Here is a 20563-nt window from a genome sequence, read left to right as displayed (position 1 = left end):
CCCTTTTTGACATTATGCTCTCTGAAAATGCATCTCATGGTTTGATCGCAGTATCTGATCGTCAATAGGAACAGGCAGGTGTTGTTGCCTATTTCTTATATTTTAATCAGTTGTGATTTATGGGCGGGCGGGGGATGAACGCGGTATGAGTTCCACTCACAAGCTGAAACACCTTTTGTCTGATGAGACATACTGCAAGAGAAGTTAGAGCCAGTCTGCTATCTGTTCTTAGACATTCGGACGTTCTGTTAATCACTTGATTTTCTTCTCACATCCGGTTGTTCCAGTTACGAGTACTCATGACTTTAACTGAACTTGACCGGAGATTACCCCCGGCCGAGTGAAATAGTCTAGTCTTAGCTGTATGCGGTATTTTCCCATCTAAGCTATTTTTAAATCCAGTTCGGTGATCTCTGCCCGCGGTGGGCGGGGCGGGCACATAACATAATCATAACCGAGCAAAAGATCTACATTATTACAAAGTACGAGTATTACTAAGACAATTACGTTTGATTTATGCTACGTTCGGGCAGTAAACAAAATCATGAGAATACATTCTACTACGCTACACACGCCCGAGCTCACCACTTTGCTGGTCTGCATGATGAGAGAGATTTTCCACTTGGTATTGTAGATTATTGATAAGCACAAGATATATCCCCCACACTTGCTTCTACTCTCGGCATCTGGCAGCTGAGCGTCTTCATCCTCTCGATTGATAATCAAGCTTCGGCGTTGTTCGTTTTTTTGGGTCTTAGTCTACTTAGGATAGTCACCTCGGACTCGGATTACTAACGGTAAGTCTAAGTCATGTCGTATGAGATCTTGCGGTATTTTCTGACTAGTATATAAAGGATTGGAGGGACTGACACTTGTTTCATTATTCATTTTACTCAGAACATATCGTCATTCCATATAACATAATAGCACATCACATCACGACGATATATAACAATATCAACTTGACTTGACTTGTTCCATCCGAAATATCTCATCTCATCCCATCAAACCCCTTCGCAATGTCAGACCTCAATCCCAACTACCTCTCCAACTCCAACGGCAACGGCACTGGAAATTCCATACATACAGTCTCCAAAACACCCACGATGATCTCCCCACCATCACCCTCGGCAATCTCCAAACCCAATTTCGGCCCCTCTGCACCAGAGGATCAACCCGTACGCAACGTCAATGGTCCGACCGTGTCTTCGTCGGAGAACGACAATGAGAAGCTCACCAACTCACCAACGCGAACATTCAATTCTCGCAAGCTATCTACTTCGTCCCAGAGGGATAAGGATGGGTTCACCCCTTTGAGGGTTTATGAGTCGCGGGATGCTCAGAATAAAAAGATGCCTGAGAGTCAGGTCGCCAATAATATCCAGCCTGCCAAGGCTATTGCGAAGGGGATGATCAAGCCTGAAGATGGGGAGAAGAAGCTGAATAAATTTAGTTATCATTGTGGGTTTATCATTTCTGATCATCCTTCATGAATGGAGATAGACAAAGAATACAAACTGATATTTGAGATTTTCTACGTTCAGTCTTCTCGCCGGAGATCACGATGTTCAGGAAACTAGCTTTCAAGATGTTAATCGGCACAGTGGTTATTACCGTTCTGCTAATGTGGATGTGCCTCCCATTTTATTGGGGCTCATTGTGGAAATCCAACAAGTACACCGACAAGTTGACGGTGAGGATCATCGATAGAGATGGTGGGGAGATTGGTCAGACTGTTACGCAGGGTTTGGTAAGTCGTGGTCCTAAATTGGGTTTCATCCATCCTATCTGCGTCACTACCACCTCCTATCTAATCTTACGTTGATGTCGATCTATACGTTACTCTTGTCCACATCACTGTGATTTCTAAAAATAGCATAAACTGACTTTTCTTTTCTTTTCGTCCTTGACCTTACTCAGCTGGCCCAAACAAATCTCCGATACTTCGTCACTTCACCTTCTGAACTGCCGGACATCCCCTCGATCGAAGATGATATAGTCAACGAAGGTGCATGGGCAGCGATCGTCATCAATACCGATGCCACCACGAACTTGAACCAGGCTAGGTTGAATGGAAACGCGGGCTACAACGGTTCCTCGGCAATTGACGTGTTCTACGCTCAATCTAGGATGGAAACTGCCGTTAACAGTTATCTATTACCTTATATGCAACAAGCTTTGGGCGGTATTTTGGGTCAATACAATGCCAGATCCGTTGCTCAATTGTGAGTCGACATGGGTTTTCTTTCTCAATTTGACATGCTATATCTGCTGGTGCTGATGGTAGGTTCGATATTTAGCCTCCAATCGAATGCCAACAATGCCGCAGCTATCACCGCTCTCGCCTCCGCCCCCTCGACAGTGTCCAACCCCGTTTGGTACACTCTCATGAATTTACGACCATACGACCAACCCGTCGCTCAAGCTATCACGTTGGTCGGATTGATCTACATGTTGATTTTCTCCTTCATCATCACCATGTCCAACAACGCCGTGCGGGAAATCATCGCTCCCTTCCTCACTACCAAGGCGTACCTGACTTACCGAATCGTCATGCCGCTCTGCCTGTACTTTGTGGTCTCATTCTTCTTCGCGATGGTCAGTCTACCGTTCAAAGTCCATTTCGGCGCGCACTTCACCTACGCAGGTGGTTTCTTCCTGTGGTGGTTCACTTGTCTCCTTGGTATGGCCGCGCTGGGTCTGTCAACCGAGTTTATGATTACCATCCTTGGGCCTAGGTTCATCGCGTTCTTCCTCATCCCTCTTATTATTGCCAATGTCTCGTGAGTGCGCTCTTGGCTTGATTCAATACTAAGACTATCCATCATACGCTGACATCTAATATGCGTTGACAGAGTCGTATCGCTACCTCATGAATTACAACCTTGGATCTACAGGTACGGCGTAGCCATGCCATTCTACAATGCCTCGAGGGTGGTGAGAACTGTGAGCTCTCCTCTTTTTTTTTCTCCTGTCCTGTCCGCGCGGATCCATACTGATTGTTTTGTACAACATATAGATCATCTTCAACACCAAGAATGATATCGGGAAAAATCTCGGTATCCTCTTAGCCTGGGTCGTAGTCAATATCATCACTATCACAGTTACTACGTGGTTGTTCAGACGGAAGAGCGTAAACGAACATAACAAGGAAGTAGGCGAGAATGAGATGGACAACGTCGAAGAACCATAGGGAGGTTATGGAATTGTTGATTCTTATAGATGCGGAAAGTAATGGAAAGGACGACGAATGGAAGGCAGAACGAACGATCATTGATTCGGATGTTGGATTATAGTTTCGAGAGCTCTATGATCATGTATAATCAATGCATCGCGATGGTGTCTCGTCTTCAGAGGAGAATAAAATAGAGCAGACAACCTTTCAGCAGCTTCGTCAGTCGGTCGTCTTTTACTCAAGTTGGGCTGCGATGGGTGGACAGCGGAGATGACCGCCACCAATGGTAGCCTGGATAAAGTACGATAAATACCGCCAACAGATAATTCCGCATGGTCGGCCGTTTGTTTTTGCGATTTTCGAGATTTTTGAGATTTCAGTCTGAGATTTGGGATAGAGGAAGAGATGAATATATATACATTACATGGCCACTTGAATACATCCATTATTACCTCCCATTTTTCATTCCAGCATCGAGCAAGTCGGATCTACCAACTAGAAGCAGAGTTATCAGCGGGAAATACTCCCACTCCACCATATCTTCCGCCTCTTTTTCGTCGGTCTCCCCTCAAGATGCTCCCTCGATCGTCCCTTGCAAGAGCCTCGATGGCTTTGGGATCAGTGATCTCGCGTAGATCCGTTCTGGTCTCAAGGAGTGCCATGAGGCCTACCCCAGCTTCTGTCTGTGTATCTCGTATAGATAGATCTCAGAGCTTACAAGGTTGGTCGATCTCTCGCATTTTCGTCTCAGTGACCAGACCTGAACTGATCGATGGTATACCTTCGTAGCTTTACTACTATCCCGAGGGTACTCTGCAGCTGCTCAACCGAAGGACGACGACGATTTCTTCGTATCTGAGCCTCTTCAATCTTCATCCCCGTCGCAACCTTCTACATCATCCCCAGCCTCATCAGCACAACCAGCAGAAGAAGACAGCTTCTTCGCCCCCTCCCTTACCACCTCCGCCTCTACACCTCTTGCAGAGACCGCAAGTGCAAGTAAGACCGGTCCCGCCGTGGAGATCGTACCGTTCGAATCCCTCAAGGGCAAGATCGACCATGATACCCTCAAAGCATTGACTTTCAAACCCTTCCAACTCAAGGCTATGTCAGAAGTCCAGAAGCGAGTATTGGGGATGATGCCTTCCCTTGGGGGTGGGAAGCTCAGAGGTCCTGCGAGGGAGGCTGCCGACGCTGAGGGAGCGGTCGAGGAACAGGTCGTAGAGTTGACAAAGGAGAGGGAGGATTTGTTGGTTAAGGCTAAGACTGGTACAGGGAAGACTATTGTGAGTAGCAGGTCATTCCGGATATGATTTCGCAGGCGTTGGAGTGGAGTTGTTCTTCTTCTGTATGGCAGTGACTTCTGCAGCTGTATCTCCTGTGATCTACGGACCTGCCTAGCTCTCTCCCCGCGCATCAAAGCTAATTCCAAAATCTTCAATCCTCTAGGCATTCCTCGTACCCGCCATCGACGCTCGAATCAACAAAGTCAACGAGCTCATCAAAACACCTTATCCAGATGGGACTTTACCCGACCGAGCAGCGCAAGGGAGAAATGAGCGAGTCATCACTCGATCTCACGTCGGTACATTGATCATCTCCCCTACCCGAGAATTAGCCACTCAAATCGCCAATGAAGCCTTGAAGCTGTGTACGTGGCACAAGGAGATGCAGGTCCGATTACTTGTCGGCGGAGAATCAAGACATCGACAACTGAAGGATTGGAAGCGAGGCAGGAAGGATATCGTTGTTGCTACCCCTGGTCGATTGAAGGATCTATTATCTGAGGAAGAAGTTAAATCAGCCATCGAATTTACCGATCAATTGATTCTGGATGAAGCCGATACGTTGTTGGATATGGGTTTCTCACAAGATCTGAACCACATCATCTCTCATCTGCCTAAAGAGCGTCAGACATTCTTATTCTCCGCTACCGTCTCTCGAGAGATCGCAGCTATCGCTAGGAAATCATTGAAACCTGGACACAAAGTTATAGATTGTGTACCCAAAAACGAATCCAACGTTCATCTTCACATCCCTCAACATTATACCATCGTACCCTCCGCAGCCGACCAAATCCCCCACATCCTCCGACTTATCGCCCATGATCAACTTCTCAACCCCCACAGTAAAATCATCGTCTTCTTAAATACCACGAAACTTACCATGTTGACTGCGACACTTGTCCGAGAGTTGAAGGAATCATTACCTAAAGATATCAATGTCTACGAGATTCATTCGAGATTAGATCAGAATCAGCGATCGAGAGCTTCAGAGAGGTACAGGAGAGACACCAAACCTAGCGTGTTGATTACTTCCGACGTATCGGCCAGAGGAGTAGATTACCCAGGTGTGACCCGAGTTATCCAAGTGGGTATTCCAGCAAGTTCCGAACAGTATATCCACCGAGTCGGAAGGACCGGACGAGGAGGTAAAGAAGGGGGTAGAGGTGATTTGGTCTTGTTACCATTCGAAGAAGGATTTATCGATCGATTGCACAAGATCCCTATCAAATCTGTTCCATCTAGAGACTTGTCGGCGGAGGTTCACGCATTGGCGCGAAATGCAGATGAAGAATACGCCGACAAGCTGAGTGGGATCAACGAGGCTATAACTCAATTATTGCCTTCCCTCGATTCCGAAGCTATCGAGGAAGTATTCACCTCGATGATAGGATACTACATGGGCAAATCGGACCAACTCAACGTATCCAACCATGAGATCCTACAGGGATTGAAAGATTGGTCGGTCGAAGCTGCTGGATTACAAGAACCACCGTACCTCTCTCCTGGATTCTTGCAGAAATTGGGCTTGGGCAGTAACAGACGATCAGGAGGTGGAGGAGGGTTCGGTAATAGATCTGGGGGAGGAAATAGGGGAGGATTCGGTATGAACAAGCCTCGTTCAGGTGGGTTCGGCGGATCGAAAGGTGGAGATAGGGATTATGCGGAACCTAGAGTGAGGAGTGGGAATTTGTTTGGAGGAGATAGATCAGGTTCGTCAGGAGGGTATGCAGGTAGAAGTGGTTCTGGTGGGTCCGGTGATAAGGGACGAGCTGGGTTTGGCGGCGGAAGAAGTACAAGGGATTACTAGTCCTGTAAATTATAGTATATAGATGTCCTACTCACTCAACTCCTCAGTCTGTTATTCCACGTAATCTAACGCATATATTCATTACGATATACAGTTATATCTGCTTACGAATTCATCTGTTGTATTTTGATTTCTCGGTTTACATTACATGCATCACACACACCACTTTTCATGACACCGCCGTGTGATGTGGCTGAGGTATATCCTCTGATACATCTCGGACCGGCTTGCAATGGCGCGGTGACTGGGTACATATGACGACGTTCTGCTCGCATTTCCTGGAGGCATCGTGAATGGTCTGAGCGGATCTGACGGTCATGACGCCTGTAATGATGATCTGCCTACAAAGGGTGTGGATGACGCTCGTTGCAATGACGATGGTCCTGCGTGGTGAAGAATGGTGGAACCGTTACAGATCCAAACATCCTTTCTGGTGGTTCAGATGTCAGCGGGGTACAACGAGTTACAGTATAGGACATGAAAGGTGGGGTTACTGTAGTCTTCAGCATAACGAGTGCTGAAAAGCGGTGTTATCGTGATGCCTCTGGTCATATAAGCCAGCTCGAGCTTAAGTGCGAGGGCAAGATCCTGCGTCCTATCCCTCTAGACTATTTTGAGTACTAAATATTGGGCAATTCCAACATTTCGACTTGAAGAACGCATCATACAGACCCTCGATACAGACAATACTGTACAACACAGAATGACTAACGAAGCCCCCAATATCGCGCCTGCTGTTAATCAAGTCCCGAAGAAGCACGATCAAACTCCAAGAGATGTCAGACAATTCATAGAAAGGATCAAGTATCCCAGGGAGGGCGATTTCTTGCTATCTGCTCATAGGGGTTTTAGATGGGATGGTGTTCCTGAGAATGTGAGTAGCTAAAGTACGCTACAACGGAATCCCTCAAGGGGCAACGGTTCGCTGATGGGTCCTGGAATGCCTCGTGCATAGAGTCGAAGTTCGATCAAAAGAGCTGTGGAGCATGGTATGATCTGTGTGGAGATTGATATAAGACTCACTTCGGATGGTGTACCTGGTAAGCTTATACTATGGTTAGGTTTCCTCTGGACTGGATTGAATTATTGGGATGAACGTTGGCTTGTACAGTGCTGTTCCATGATCCCACTTTGGGGAGGGTTACTAACATCGCTGAACATCTCGGAAGATCAGGTAAGTCGACTCTTGTATGTCTTTGGTCAGTGCCACATTCGATATAGTACTGTACTGAAGATCACATTCCCAGACGCCTACTCCCCTTTTACGGGGAAGGGGTATAGTCCATTAATCGAGGAAACACCTTGGAAAGGATGTATTGAGAAGTTGAAATTGAAGGAAGAGCATGGGAAGATCTGGTGAGTCTTGCATCAACATCTTGACCAAAATTCGGTGACGATTCGATTTAGCTAATTCTTGAGGTGTGGTACGTTTTTCCTCTGAAGCGATCAAGGGGTATTGGATCTCAAGTCTCTGTAAGTCATTCATCGATCCATATCTTCTAACATGCCAGCTGCAATGTGTGCGCTGATTGGTAAGTGAATATGATAATTATAAACAGTCTCGACTTCATCGAGGATGAAAATCTCGATATAGTCCTCTGCATGGACATGTGAGTGGGAACTCCTTCTTCCGCTTTTATCACCTTTGGATTGCCCTGGTGGTCACATCCCACAGTCACGACCTCATTATTGTAGAACTGACTTGGACTGACGCATACATCGCAGCAAATGCAAAGAAGCGATGCCAATCATGTACGACATCATAAAAGAACGAAAGAACGCCGCTGGAGTACCTGCATTAGGTGATTCGCGCCTGATCCTTTTTCCGAAGCCTTCCCATACAATATAGCGTGCTGATGCGCGAGGTCTCTGTTCACAGAATGGTGCGTTTGGAAAGTCTTTGTTCACATGTACGGCCATCCGGACGAATTGGAGAGAGAAGCTTGGTGGCAGGTGAGTGATCTGGACACGCCACACTCCACCTACGTCGCTCCTTCTAGGGCTAATGGCCGACTTTGTTGGATACAGGATGCCAAGCGAATTGGGAATCCCGTGTACATCCCCGTCTATGAGCCCTGGCCCACCAGACAAGTTGCAGATCGTACGTGACAATCTCATTATCCCTCATAGCTCGCATGCTAAGCTGCGGATACACGATCCAGCCTTAAATTCAATCAAGGTTAGTTCTCCTGCATCGATGCGGGGTACCACTGATCCTGGGTGACTTGTCTCTCTCGATAGGCATTCGCAAACCATCCCAATGTGATTGCCCTTGAGGTCGGTCTCAGAGCACCAGGTGGATTCATGCAAGATTTACTCGATTATGCCACCTCGCCCGAATGTCCAATCAAGAGTATTGGGTTCTTCGCTGCTTTGGGTGATTTGTGGAGATACGACAACAAGGAGATCAAGTGGGTGCAGCCGACCTTGCTCCATTCATTCCAATTTATGTGCAATCTCTTCAGAGCTCGATGAGGCGATCTCACAGAGCACACTTACTGAGCTTGTATTGGTACACAGGTTCGATCTGGGAGACTTCCAGGTACCATGGGACCTGGATGAACAATTCTCTCACCAGTATTTCAAGATTGAGTGAGTTGACCGGACGCCAACACAGGGAATCCTGTCATGGGATTGTACTGACAAACAAGTAGTCATCCACCACAGACCCACGACTCGCTTTTGTTAGAAGGTGATTCGCTTGATGGACACGATTACAGAGCGGACCTAGGTAAGTTTTCGGGAGTGCCACCGCCAGACGGTTGCCGCTGATCCGGCCGATTTCAACACAAAGCTTTATATAAGAGACTCGGCTTTACCTGGACGATCAGTGAGTAGTCATCATCTTGGTGTGAATGCGAGCGTGTTGCTGTACTGAATTTCTGGCTTTGAAATTTAGCTGATCGCGGGGAGGAACTAAAGGGCAAAGGCCTAATCACTCACTAGAAGGATCTCATTCGATGACATTATATTCGCAGCTATTGTATGATGTCCTGTAGGTACAGCGTTGTGTACATATACACGCATGAATGACCCATCGTGGTGCTGTCCTCTGTATCCAAGATCCTACGTCGTTCGCTCGCCAGTGCCACCGATTCGTTGAGATACCGTTCGAGACTTCTCTGCAGAGCTAGCCTGAAACTATGTCCTCACACTGAATAACTACACCGACACCTCAACGGAGAGGGGAGCATGAAGGGAAACGGTGAAGTCAGGGCCCATTCTCAGGTGGTCAGATCTTCCACATTTCCCGGTGCGCGGCTGCTGTGGCAAGCTGCATAGGATATCACGAGAACCTAGGGGCAATCTACTTGAGATAAGTGGCCTCGTACCGACGCATTCGATTCGTATCAACCAATTGCATCAGCTTATCACTTCAACCTGCCAAGATGCATTGTAACGTGTAACAGAGGAAAGAAGAGAAAACTTCGAATCTGCCAAGAGAGACTCGGTGCATACACCACGTCATAATATCGAATCACACGGTTGTTACTCGTAACAAACCTGCCTTGCGAAACAAGTTACAAGGCCTGGATTCGGGAATACCTGAAACGACACACGAGAAGAATGTATGAGGGTGTAATGACGACCAAGAGATGCGGAGTGTTTGGGAGCGAGTGACCTTCGGGTGAAGCACAACACCCACGATAATTCTCATTGTCTCGTCTCTATGACGAGGGTTGGTGCTCAGGAGTTGTTGGCCGGATCGAAGTGTCTAAAGGAGATCTCGTTCGTACCCTCGCCGGCTGCTCAGGAGGAATGGCACAGGGAGGCAAGCACAATGGACAGGCTTACAAGGGGGTGTGGTCAGAGGGAAATCGGAGAGAGAACGACACTGTGTCATGATGGTTCCAGAATGGCGTACCAGTGTTATGATGTAACCACACAAAGGATAGACGGGATGGGCGGCCGAGACTCAAAGGGGTCACTTGTCAAAGGACATGCACAGCCTTCTGTTCTATCCCGGCATCGCCTTAGCTACTCATCCTGGATGTGTAAAAGTATAAAAGGGTGTGGGGTTTGGCATGCATTTTCACGTTTTCTTTCTATAATCATCTCCATCATCTGTTCTAATAACTTACCAATCGTCCTTTTATACATATTTTCTTCAATTTGCTCGTAAATATAAGAAAAGCGATAGAATCTTTTGTGGCACAACATGACGCGATCGCAATTTTCGTAAGTTGCAGACCTTTCTCTGCACATTGTTCAATGACAAGTCCAATCTCACACAAACAGCAGCAGTATCGGTGAAACTTGTTTTCCGAATAGCATCTTCACTGAAGATCGCAAGGCGCTACTACCAGAGTATCAAGCGATCATCGATAAAATCAAGGCCGTCTCAGCCAGGCGTGCTGCAAGAGGTTTATTTCCCGGCTATGTCTCGTTGATCATGGACGGCGGGGATGACAAGATGGCGGACCATGACGACCTTTTGGCGTCCATCATATATGCAGGGCTGGACAGTCTCGGCGCGATCGAGGCTTCAGGTATCACCACGACTGGCTTTCAGGCGAAACATAACGTCTCTGTCTTGAGAGGATTCATGGCAAGTCTCGGTAAGCCCGATTTACCCATCAGTTACGGTTTGGAGGAGTACGATCCCAATGATCCGGACCCGGAACGACTGGAGCTCATCAACACCCGTCTAAAAATGATGCTGAGCACTGATCCGAACACCGAATGGCAACGATGGCATCAGGTCGACACTGACATTCGAGGTTCAGAGGTCCGAAACCTCGAGCCCATTGATCACAAAACTGCTTTTTCACGATTCTACGACAAGCTCGAACGTGAGAAGCGGGATGGTAAGATTGTCGTCACTACCGGTGCTCAGACGATTCATTCCATTATGAACGATCCCGAGCTTGGCCCGAGGTTCCGTCAGTTCACCAAGAAGATCATCCTACAGAGTGGCGCCAAGACGGGACCAGATGGTCGAAAGTATCCGGATGGAGATGCTCGGAACGCATTCTACCATATCACCGCGTCGGAAGATCTTTTCAAACAAGCACAAGACTACGAGATCCTCACTGACATTTACACCAAGTTCGCCGCCACCGCCTGCGCGATCGAACCTCCCTTTGTATCCGAACTGGCCGAAACCGGTCACAAGGGTGCTCAGTTCCTGCATGAGATTTCGAACAGCGTCGATGCCATCCAGCTGTTCGATACTCTTAACGATGGCCGACTGTTCACCAAGAAATTCACACTCGACCTACTCATGAAGTTCAAAACGGTGTTAGATGACGAGAGAGCGTCAGAGGTGAAGCAGGAATTATTGAGCAGATGGTCACAGCAGGATAAGTCCAAAATGAGTAAAGAAGAATATACAGAGTACCTGAGCGATTACCTCAGTCTCATGCAACAAGTGACGAAGAACGTACCGTACGATTCGGAAGCGATGCTCGGGGCTCTAGACGATGAATATCTCGAGGCACTCAACATCCTAAAAAAACCCGTTGTTGACGATGGAGGCACCGGGACGAAACATACTTTCCGCGTCATCGGTTCCCCGACCGACTGTGGCGTCAATGTATCTGAAATGAGGGACACCATCATTGCCCTTGCCGGTTACACCATTTTGAATACCCTCGAAGGAAGCTATATGCCCCCTTCCGAACGACCCGCAAGCATTTTGACCGGTGCACAGGCGACCCGCAGTGTGCCGACGACTCTATAGTCGGGATTTTGGGATGAATGATTTGGCGGACGTGAATGGATCCCTCTTTCCTCTTTCAACTTGGGTGAATAGAGTGACTCATCATGCACGGACATGTCCGTTTTGCTCGTTATGTAGGTGGATATGCATACCCTTCTCTTCTCTAGGTCTTTGACTCGGTGGCTTCAGAATGATGCATCTCTCTGAGCAGTTCATAGTTACGCTGAATCCCCGCGAGGCAATATGCGAGTGTCCATTTCCACAAAGTCTACAGTAATATATACAGATATCTATATTCTATTTCCGAATTAACATATCATTCACAGAGATCACGACAATATACACAACAACATTTATTCGCGTCTTCCCTCATTCTCACCCTGATCACTTTACTTGAACTCCCTGTACCCCTCCTTCCCCAACTCCTTCAACCCCTCCTCCCCCAACTCCCTCCTCCCATCCTTCTCCAACCACTCCCCCAACTCCCTAAACACAAGACCCCGTCCCTTAACCCCAACATTGCATTCCCTATTACTCGCTATAAGTCCAACTTCGATCTGCCGTTGGATCCTTTCCTGCATGATCCTCCCGGATTTACCCCGTTCCTTCAAAGTGTTTATACCCATGTTCAGAAGCTCGCCATCTATATTCTCGATGCCCACTATCTCAATTTGAGTTTCAAGTGGGACTGCAAGACAGGCTTTCGCTAGGTCTTCTGCTAGGCAGAGGTAGGATGTCCAGGTGGGGTTGTAGGTTCGCGAAGAGTAGAAGGCTACTTGCCAGAGTGATCTATCCTGCCCTCGATCATAACCATTCGTTCGATCTGATTTTGTCTGCTGAGATTGGGCGTGGTTGATTGAAGTGAGAAATACGATCGTAAGTTTTGAGATACTTTCCAAAGTCTTCTTGTAGTGGAATATATTATGATACCCTTCATAATCCTTTGAATCGTATGATCGTCCAGTAGGAAGAATAACGGTAAGTTCAGATAAACCGATGGGAAGACCTCCAGAAGACTTGATTTTGGTCGTGTTGGTTGGTGCACCGAGAGGAGGGGTGGGTAAAGCAGGGGAAGTAGTCGTGGGTGTATTTCTCCTTGAGGTGTTGGGTGTTAGACCCATGGGCGAATTCGTTTCGATAGTTGTAGCTGGAAATGCTGTTGGCAGAACTACCAAGGGCGACCTCGCACCGATTATGATCAATTTATCTAGCTCTAATCCTTCTAGTAATGGACATGCTGAGCCGAATCGAGGGCAGAACAGGAGATGATAATCGTACGCATCTGCTAGGATGATTCGCAAGGTCGATAGGCGGGGCATAACCCCGTTGAGAGGTACAGGAGGACATGAGGGTGGGATGATTGGTTGTGGTGCGGGGGGAGTGATGATGATTGGTGTACTTGGGGTTGACCTCTTGCCAAATGAGAATATAGAGGATGAAGAGGAGTTTCGTGAGTGCGTATGCGAGAGGATAGATAATTTCTTCAAATTACCGAAATAATCTTCTTGTTCCTCCTCCTCGTCGGTATCTTGATCATCGTCGTCCCCGTGAGAATGGAGTGTTATAGTTTGTGTATGTCTTAATAAACGATCCTTGAACCTCCTTCTGCCGATCGCTATCTTGCCAGTGGTATTTTCGTATAACAGCGTCGAGCCTACCAGCTTGTCCCACATGTCTTTGGGTGACTCGAAGGTGATGTGCTGGTAGAGGATCGTTCCTGCCAGACTAAAGAACAGTCTCGATACGGATAGACAGCGGAAGAGGACGTTGTCGGAGCAGAAGGAAAGGATACGGATGATAACGTTTGTGGGGAGGTGATGAGGGACATAGTGTCTTTTGGTGTATGCTAGAGCTGGCGGTGGATTAGCCGTCATCCACTTAGAGTATGTTCTGAACAGGTGATGATGTGTATATACGACGGTAGGGATTACAAGATATACCGAACTCATCACTCACAAGACCTCCTCTCCAGACTGGCACTAGATTTAGGCCTGGATACGACGTCCTGTAATCTACTCGAGGGTCTTGCAAAGTTATTCGCGAAACCGAATACTTCCTACGTAAGTGCATAGGTGGCTCAGCATCTATAATGACCTGCATGCGGGAGGTAAATGGGAGATCATGCAGATCAAGTGTGATATCAACACAACCAAAGTGGACACCCTCCACCGACGTATGCCGTAACTCAACTCACAGCTAAATCAGCAAAACTCCTAGATTTCATCTTATGTGTCCTTGTCTCTTCTGGCTTTTCAACTTTGGGTCGCGGCGTGGTAGGTGACGATGAAGTAGGGGTAGTAGAGGTATCATGTACTTTGTCAAGATGAAAAGAATGGCGAGATAATGATGCTAGACTCATCGTATATATATGTTTATTTTTCTTCCCATCTTTCTCTCCGTCGACATCCTCTGCGCCATTAACTGTGAGGTGGGATTGGTGCATGATATGGGGGTGAGGGGCGGAGTAGGAATGACGAAAATTTTCGACATCCGCTTTAGTCTCTTGTTGTTCAGGTGATTCTAGAACATGTGGATCTACATTGTAATGAAGAAGATAAGAGAACAGACGATGAGAATGATGAGAGATTACCCTTTATCTGATGGTAAAATTTATTGGTAACAGGTTGAAATGTCTGCGTAGATCCCTTGTACCGCCGGGTAAACAGCGTATAGCAACAACATCAACGCACGGACCATCAACCCCAAACATCACTAACATGGTAGGACACCTCATCAAAGACGGAATAGCTTGCAATATATCTTAAATGCATATACAGATCAGAACACATATAAAACACATATACAACATACACCCCCCTAGCTTGGATGTGAATCTCTGGTGAATCTCGTTTCATCCCTAACCTATCGCTCATACCTCGAGGTAAACTGACATAACCTAGAGACCTTATCTCCCATTTCCCCCACCCACCTAGCTTATCTATCTACAGTGAACTAGTACTCTGGTTCAATGACATGCGGACTTGAACTTGAGCTCGGCCCACTCCTCCATAATTTCATGATCAGCCAAAAAACCACTATAGCCCCTACGATATAGGCTATAGTTCGGTATTGTCGTAATGTCGAGGTGGACGCCATGGTTCGGGAGTGATGGCGCGAGGTGGAGAAGAGGGAGGAGGCGAAGGAGGTGAATGAGTTGGTCTGGGTTGGGGTGGGGTTAGCACGGTGAGAGAGGATGGGGGCATGAGGGTTGATTGATCAGTGTGTGGGAAGATGAATTGATGCAACGTACTGTTCTATCGAGCTATGATTACACAACACATACAATGAGTCAGCTATCCTCGAGCAGAGTGTAGGATTTGAGCTAGATTGGTAAAGGAGACTCACCTGATCATTCTGTCTATTCGCATCATCTAAAATATCAATCGTGACCTACACACCCATCAGCATAGGATCTGAAGACTTTATCACACCTTCTTCATAATGATTCCACTAGCCAGCCCCGCTCTTCAACCTCCATGTCTTCCGTCGTTCTTTGGACTCTTTTCTGCTGCCTGTCACTCCTTGAGTTATGACAGGATAGGAAGATGCACTTACAGACCTCAACGACTTGATCTTACTATGCAACGAATTCAATTCCTCCTCATTCTGATTCTCGAGTGTCTGGTCGGCGGCGCTGTACATCGCATAGCACAGGTGGTCAGTTGACCAACTGTATATAATACGGATCACCGAATTATCGAGGATGGTAGTAGAGCTCACCTAGGCATGATGAATGGCAGTAAAGTAGATATGAAGGTGGTGTGGGATGTCGGAGATGGGGGAATCCGTGAGAGCGTGAAGTCTAGTCGTTGGGGTCTTTTCGCTGCTCTGTACTGTCCGTTCTTGTAGGATATCTATGCTACCGCTTTCCAGGGTATCGATGTATGTATGAATTGAAGATATATGATATGTGCGAAATAAGTTGATGGGCCAAGAGAAGACGGGAAGTTGATGTACTTTACAACCAAGTTGTCAACAATGTTAAATCCGTGTGGCTCAAGAGTTAACCTTATTGCTGGCCAGCTTACACGCGACACCCTCCCTGCCTCCACTATAGTGGCATCATCCCGTCACCTTCATCTATACTTACTCCCTACTGCTATCTATTCAGCCTGAATAGCATGCGCACACGAGACGAAGCATAGTATATAGTAACATGCATATGTATGTACAAACATCCTGATACTACGTCTCCTGCTGTATGAGCATCACCAGTCCTACACAGCCTAACAAGGCGTATTTGAGCTGAGGGAAGTCGTTCTGCCATTGTACGATTATCAGCTCAACTCAACCTCAACTGTTGGGTATCTAAAAGATGACTTACCATAGCTATAGTCACGTATCCTATGTACGGCAGGAACCTACCATCCACATAGATCACCGATCAGCTACATGAACCCCCCTCATCTCAATGAAAGACTGGAGTCCAGCTAGTGTGGGATACTCGTACTCACCCTCTCACCTTCCCTATGATATGTTTCCTCTCTATCCACTCTATACCGTTATACAGCGTTATATCGTCTCCGGGGTTATTATCCCCTTTAGTAAGTAAGAGCTGGGTGGTATTCCTATTTATGTCGATGAGTTAGCTTCAAACTTCCCTAATGGATAGAGGTATACTCACGAGATGTGCGATTCGATTACTCGGTGGACTATCGGTATATCTGCGCCGGGGCTGTGACTCTCACATCAGCATAGGGTCGTTGTGATTGACAATTTTCGTGATATTTGATGGATGGTAGAGAAAGATGCGAATGAAATGTTGTCACGCAAATCCCTCATCCAGGTGACTATGATGTGTCGAGCGGATCCAGCGAAAAAAGTCCACACTCACATCTTATACACCGTTATATCCCCAATCTCATACGGTACCTCCGCAGGATTAGTCAAGAATAATATATCTCCTCGATAGAAGGCAGGTTCCATTGAGCCGCTAATTGCATCACATACAGATATGTCAACTTACACTGCCGGGGTTGGATCTGACAGAGGGGAGACGTACGAGAGAACGACGACGATTGGTGATTCTGAATTTGTAATTAGGCATAATCCCTTCCACATCATTAGGCCGGAGGAGATTACGGTCAGGAGGTTGAGGGCTTGGAAGAGGAGCTGTGGGAATGCATGAACATAGGAGTGTGGTAATAGACGTGAGCGGAGGTGAAAAAGGATAGACAAGATGTTTCAATCAGCTGGTTGTTCAATTCTGTATATGCAGCCAGTAGCTCGACTCACCCCTTGGACACCCAAGGTCCTCAGACGAGCTATTTCGTTTGAGAACATCTTGAGCCCGTGTATCTACCAGGAGTGTTTTGGGCGATGGGAAGTGGGATGGATCTTGCCGTCTTCTGCTCAGGTGTTTACTGTAGCTGTTACCTTACTGTGATGTTGAGTGAGATCAAGTATCTATGCACCAAGTAACATCATCTTCAACGTCAGTTCTTTGTTCATGCATCATCATGTCATTCATTCATCCACGTCTCTAAGCTAAACGTCAATAGACGTGTTCCTGTCATCAACTGATAACAGCCACGTGTCACCTTCCCCTTATCTTTTGTCACTTTAATTCCACGTCACTTTACATTTCGATCATCCCACGATACTAGGTATCTCTGACTCACGTTGAATCCATCAACCTAATTAATCCAACCTAATCAACCTTTTCTCCTCCTCCTTCCTTACCACTCACCGCATATGCGTCTTGCACACAGACTGTACAAGGCCTTACCATCACTCTCCTCTCTACCAAAAACCAAACAGCTACCCAAGTCCAACAAAATGTCATTAACACCCGACCAACCCTCCAAATCAGGAGCCATGACCCCCGGATCAATCGCCACGGAACTATCCAAACTCGATCTCCCCGCTCCCAGTGGTCTCAAACTCACTCTACCCACTACCAACCCCAAATCCCCCCTCTCAGGCGATGCTGGACCAAACAGCGCGTTGAGTGGGAACTCCCTGTTCTCGCCTGTAGGGACGGACGATACAGGTGATATATCAGGTCCTGAACCCGAGGCTCTTACTGTTGCTAGACGAAAGGCAAGGTCGGAGAGTGTTTCCGAACAACTCAGTACGACTTTGTCGGAGATGAAACTTCCTCAACCTGAGCGGATCTTTGGACCCAATGATGAGCAGAATGTCGAAGGCTCGGAGAAGGGGAAACAGGGGGTATCGCCTGAGGATTGGGATAAGGTGAAATTGGATGATGAGGTGCCGGAAGCTGTTAAGGAACCTAGGAGGATGACTCATAGTCGACATACCTCTAGGGCGTGAGTATATGTTCTATTGTACTAGGTCTACCTTCGAATATACATCACTCCTCTACTTTTTGATGTTGTCTATCTGCTCTGGCTCATGGGATACTATGTTGTTCTGAAGTGATGTGGTGAGCTGACGGAAGTTGATGATGTATATAGCGACGCCGCTGTCCCAAGGACACCAACCATCCCAGAAACACCCGAACCTTCCTCCTCATCACACACCGTAGCTAAGGAGCAGAAGGTCACGCCTTTCGATGTGGAAGGTGAGGTTGATGCCGAGGGAAAGGATCTCGGAATGTGAGTTGTTTTCTACTCTTATCTGGCAAATGAATTGCACAGACTATGGAACGATTGTCCCTGCGCGCATAATCGAGTCCTTGCTGATCCGTTTTCTTTCCTTCACGTAGCGACTACGACAAACTCACTAAACGATTTGGAGCTACCCTCATCTCGCAAGAGTTATTAGATAGATTTGAAAGGTTGACTGGCGAGAAACCCCATCCATTATTGAGGAGAGGTACTTTCTATTCTCATCGGTATGTCTCGGAATTCTTCCTTCCCTTCCCTTCAGCTCTACTTCGCCCTGTGAACGAGCTGACTTGCTGTAATCGGACTTAGTGATTTCAACATGATTCTTGATCGATACGAGAAAGGGCAGCCTTTCTACCTTTATACCGGTAGAGGTCCCTCGAGTGACTCGATGCATATGGGTCATTTGATTCCCTTTATGTTCACTGCGTGAGTTAGCTATTTATATCCTGCCATGTTTCTGGCATTCGATAGCTGACGGAAGTTCCATAGGTACTTGCAACGAGTGTTCAACGTTCCTCTCGTCATTCAAGTGACTGGTACGTTTTGTCTCCTGACTCATCACACCTTTTGTTTTACTCTGTTGCTCTTCGACTTCGGTCACGACTATGGTCCACATGAACTGAATTCACCACTTGATACTAGACGACGAGAAATACCTCCTCGAGCGAGATATTAAGAAACAAGCGGAGCTCATGAAGAAGATCAAGGGGAAGAAGCCTCTTGATCTGCTGAGACATTACAAGAAGATGGGTCAAGATAATATCAGGGATATCATTGCGTGCGGGTTCATACCGGAGAAGACATTTATTTTCTCTGATTTGGCTAATGTCGGGTGAGTGGAGATGCCCTTCTTCTATACGAGGAAGACTTAGCTGTGTATTCGGTGTTGAACCTCAAAAATAAATAGCTAACATTCGGCCTTGGTTTCACAGCGGAGCTTTCTACGAGAATGTCGTGCTTATGGCTAAGACCGTTACTCAGAGTCAAAGTAGGAATGTCTTTGGATTCACCGACTCGTGAGTCAGCTGAACCTCAATTGCTTTCACTTTTAACCGACCAATCTGTATTGGCGCAGCGACAACATCGGAATGTTCCACTTCGCCGCCGTCCAAGCTACACCCTCGTTCTCCAACTCGTTCCCTCAGATCTTCGGTACTCGAGATGATATCCCAGCTTTGATCCCCTGTGCGATTGACCAAGATCCCTATGTGAGCTGTCATTCACGTTTTCCCCTGATAAACGAGCTGTAGCTGACAATTATGCGTGGTGGATAGTTCCTTCTCACTCGAGACGCAGCCGATAAATTGCATTACAAGAAACCTGCCCTTCTCCACTCCAAATTCCTCCCAGCCCTCCAGGGAGCAGGAACCAAAATGTCCGCTTCGAAGGAGAACACCGCCATCTTCATGACTGACGATGCCAAGAAGATCGCCAAGAAGATCAAGTCTCATGCGTTCTCTGGTGGTGGTGCTTCGCAGGAACTGCACAAGCAGTTTGGAGGGAATCCCGACGTGGATATTGCGTATCAGTATTTGGGTTTCTTCGAGGAGAGTGATGAGAAGATGGAGAAGTTGGCTAAGGTGAGTTGGACCGCTATTTCATCCGTCCTTCGATCCTCTTTATGGTGTCTGAGATGCGTGAGGATTGTACTGATGGATGTGATAGGAATACCGAGCTGGTACGCTCAGTACATCAGAGATGAAGGCTGCTTGTATTGAGAAGCTCCAGGAGGTCGTGGCGGAATTCCAGAAGGTGAGTGTAGATTCTACCAGAGACTCTCAGCTTTCATGACCGATGAGAACAGGAGGATGAGAGCTGACACGATGTGATCCCCCAGAACCGAGCCGAAGTGACCGATGAGAAACTTGCGTACTTCCAAAATTCAACGAGGAAGATTGATCCTCGACCTAAACCCAAGGAAGAAGCTGTTGAAGCTGCTCCTGCGGCATGAATGGGGCTTAAATAAGATGCAAAGAAGGAGAAGGGAATGCAGATTCATACATATATATAGATAGATCCAGACGATATGCTTGATTATACTTTTATACGATATTGATG

At 47.0% G+C, this 20563-nt stretch overlaps 9 protein-coding genes across 9 annotated transcripts; 5 read left to right on the top strand and 4 right to left on the bottom strand.

Moving 5' to 3' along the window:
- Positions 1-1019: 1019 nt before the first annotated feature.
- On the top strand, positions 1020-3193 carry I302_100470 (uncharacterized protein; the record flags this gene model as incomplete). The annotated part of the gene is made up of 6 exons (XM_019190487.1): positions 1020-1461; positions 1545-1750; positions 1921-2225; positions 2301-2783; positions 2856-2946; positions 3020-3193. The coding sequence occupies 6 exons, from the start codon at positions 1020-1022 to the stop codon at positions 3191-3193; spliced, it is 1701 nt and encodes a 566-aa protein (XP_019047235.1).
- Positions 3194-3748: 555 nt separating this feature from the next.
- I302_100469 (uncharacterized protein) lies at positions 3749-6268 on the top strand (the record flags this gene model as incomplete). Its single annotated transcript, XM_019190486.1, has 3 exons — positions 3749-3896; positions 3965-4461; positions 4625-6268. 3 exons carry the CDS (start codon positions 3749-3751, stop codon positions 6266-6268), a joined length of 2289 nt encoding a protein of 762 aa, XP_019047234.1.
- A 703-nt stretch (positions 6269-6971) lies between these two features.
- Positions 6972-9214, top strand: I302_100468 (uncharacterized protein; the record flags this gene model as incomplete). Its single annotated transcript, XM_019190485.1, has 15 exons — positions 6972-7142; positions 7224-7308; positions 7380-7442; positions 7516-7624; positions 7712-7741; positions 7828-7878; positions 7994-8070; positions 8148-8221; positions 8297-8369; positions 8431-8447; positions 8510-8679; positions 8789-8860; positions 8923-8999; positions 9063-9098; positions 9168-9214. 15 exons carry the CDS (start codon positions 6972-6974, stop codon positions 9212-9214), a joined length of 1152 nt encoding a protein of 383 aa, XP_019047233.1.
- A 1447-nt stretch (positions 9215-10661) lies between these two features.
- I302_100467 (uncharacterized protein) lies at positions 10662-11951 on the top strand (the record flags this gene model as incomplete). Its single annotated transcript, XM_019190484.1, has 1 exon — positions 10662-11951. The coding sequence occupies one exon, from the start codon at positions 10662-10664 to the stop codon at positions 11949-11951; it is 1290 nt and encodes a 429-aa protein (XP_019047232.1).
- Positions 11952-12319: 368 nt separating this feature from the next.
- On the bottom strand, positions 12320-13603 carry I302_100466 (uncharacterized protein; the record flags this gene model as incomplete). Its single annotated transcript, XM_019190483.1, has 1 exon — positions 12320-13603. The coding sequence occupies one exon, from the start codon at positions 13601-13603 to the stop codon at positions 12320-12322; it is 1284 nt and encodes a 427-aa protein (XP_019047231.1).
- A 275-nt stretch (positions 13604-13878) lies between these two features.
- Positions 13879-14373, bottom strand: I302_100465 (uncharacterized protein; the record flags this gene model as incomplete). Its single annotated transcript, XM_065869086.1, has 2 exons — positions 13879-13986; positions 14125-14373. 2 exons carry the CDS (start codon positions 14371-14373, stop codon positions 13879-13881), a joined length of 357 nt encoding a protein of 118 aa, XP_065725158.1.
- Positions 14374-14882: 509 nt separating this feature from the next.
- On the bottom strand, positions 14883-15658 carry I302_100464 (uncharacterized protein; the record flags this gene model as incomplete). Its single annotated transcript, XM_065869085.1, has 4 exons — positions 14883-15089; positions 15276-15320; positions 15486-15564; positions 15651-15658. The coding sequence occupies 4 exons, from the start codon at positions 15656-15658 to the stop codon at positions 14883-14885; spliced, it is 339 nt and encodes a 112-aa protein (XP_065725157.1).
- Positions 15659-16115: 457 nt separating this feature from the next.
- I302_100463 (signal peptidase I) lies at positions 16116-17213 on the bottom strand (the record flags this gene model as incomplete). The annotated part of the gene is made up of 7 exons (XM_019190481.1): positions 16116-16190; positions 16255-16291; positions 16385-16498; positions 16555-16605; positions 16765-16863; positions 16933-17042; positions 17166-17213. The coding sequence occupies 7 exons, from the start codon at positions 17211-17213 to the stop codon at positions 16116-16118; spliced, it is 534 nt and encodes a 177-aa protein (XP_019047229.1).
- A 495-nt stretch (positions 17214-17708) lies between these two features.
- On the top strand, positions 17709-20456 carry I302_100462 (tryptophan-tRNA ligase; the record flags this gene model as incomplete). Its single annotated transcript, XM_019190480.1, has 11 exons — positions 17709-18202; positions 18350-18490; positions 18601-18729; positions 18812-18931; positions 18995-19041; positions 19148-19337; positions 19438-19521; positions 19581-19713; positions 19780-20085; positions 20171-20257; positions 20343-20456. The coding sequence occupies 11 exons, from the start codon at positions 17709-17711 to the stop codon at positions 20454-20456; spliced, it is 1845 nt and encodes a 614-aa protein (XP_019047228.1).
- Between the last annotated feature and the right edge of the window lie 107 nt (positions 20457-20563).

Source organism: Kwoniella bestiolae, chromosome 1, assembly GCF_000512585.2.
Source record: "Kwoniella bestiolae CBS 10118 chromosome 1, complete sequence".
Classification (NCBI taxonomy): domain Eukaryota; kingdom Fungi; phylum Basidiomycota; class Tremellomycetes; order Tremellales; family Cryptococcaceae; genus Kwoniella; species Kwoniella bestiolae.
The sequence above is the reverse complement of the archived record's forward strand: the minus strand, read 5'-3'. Positions and strand labels throughout refer to the sequence as shown.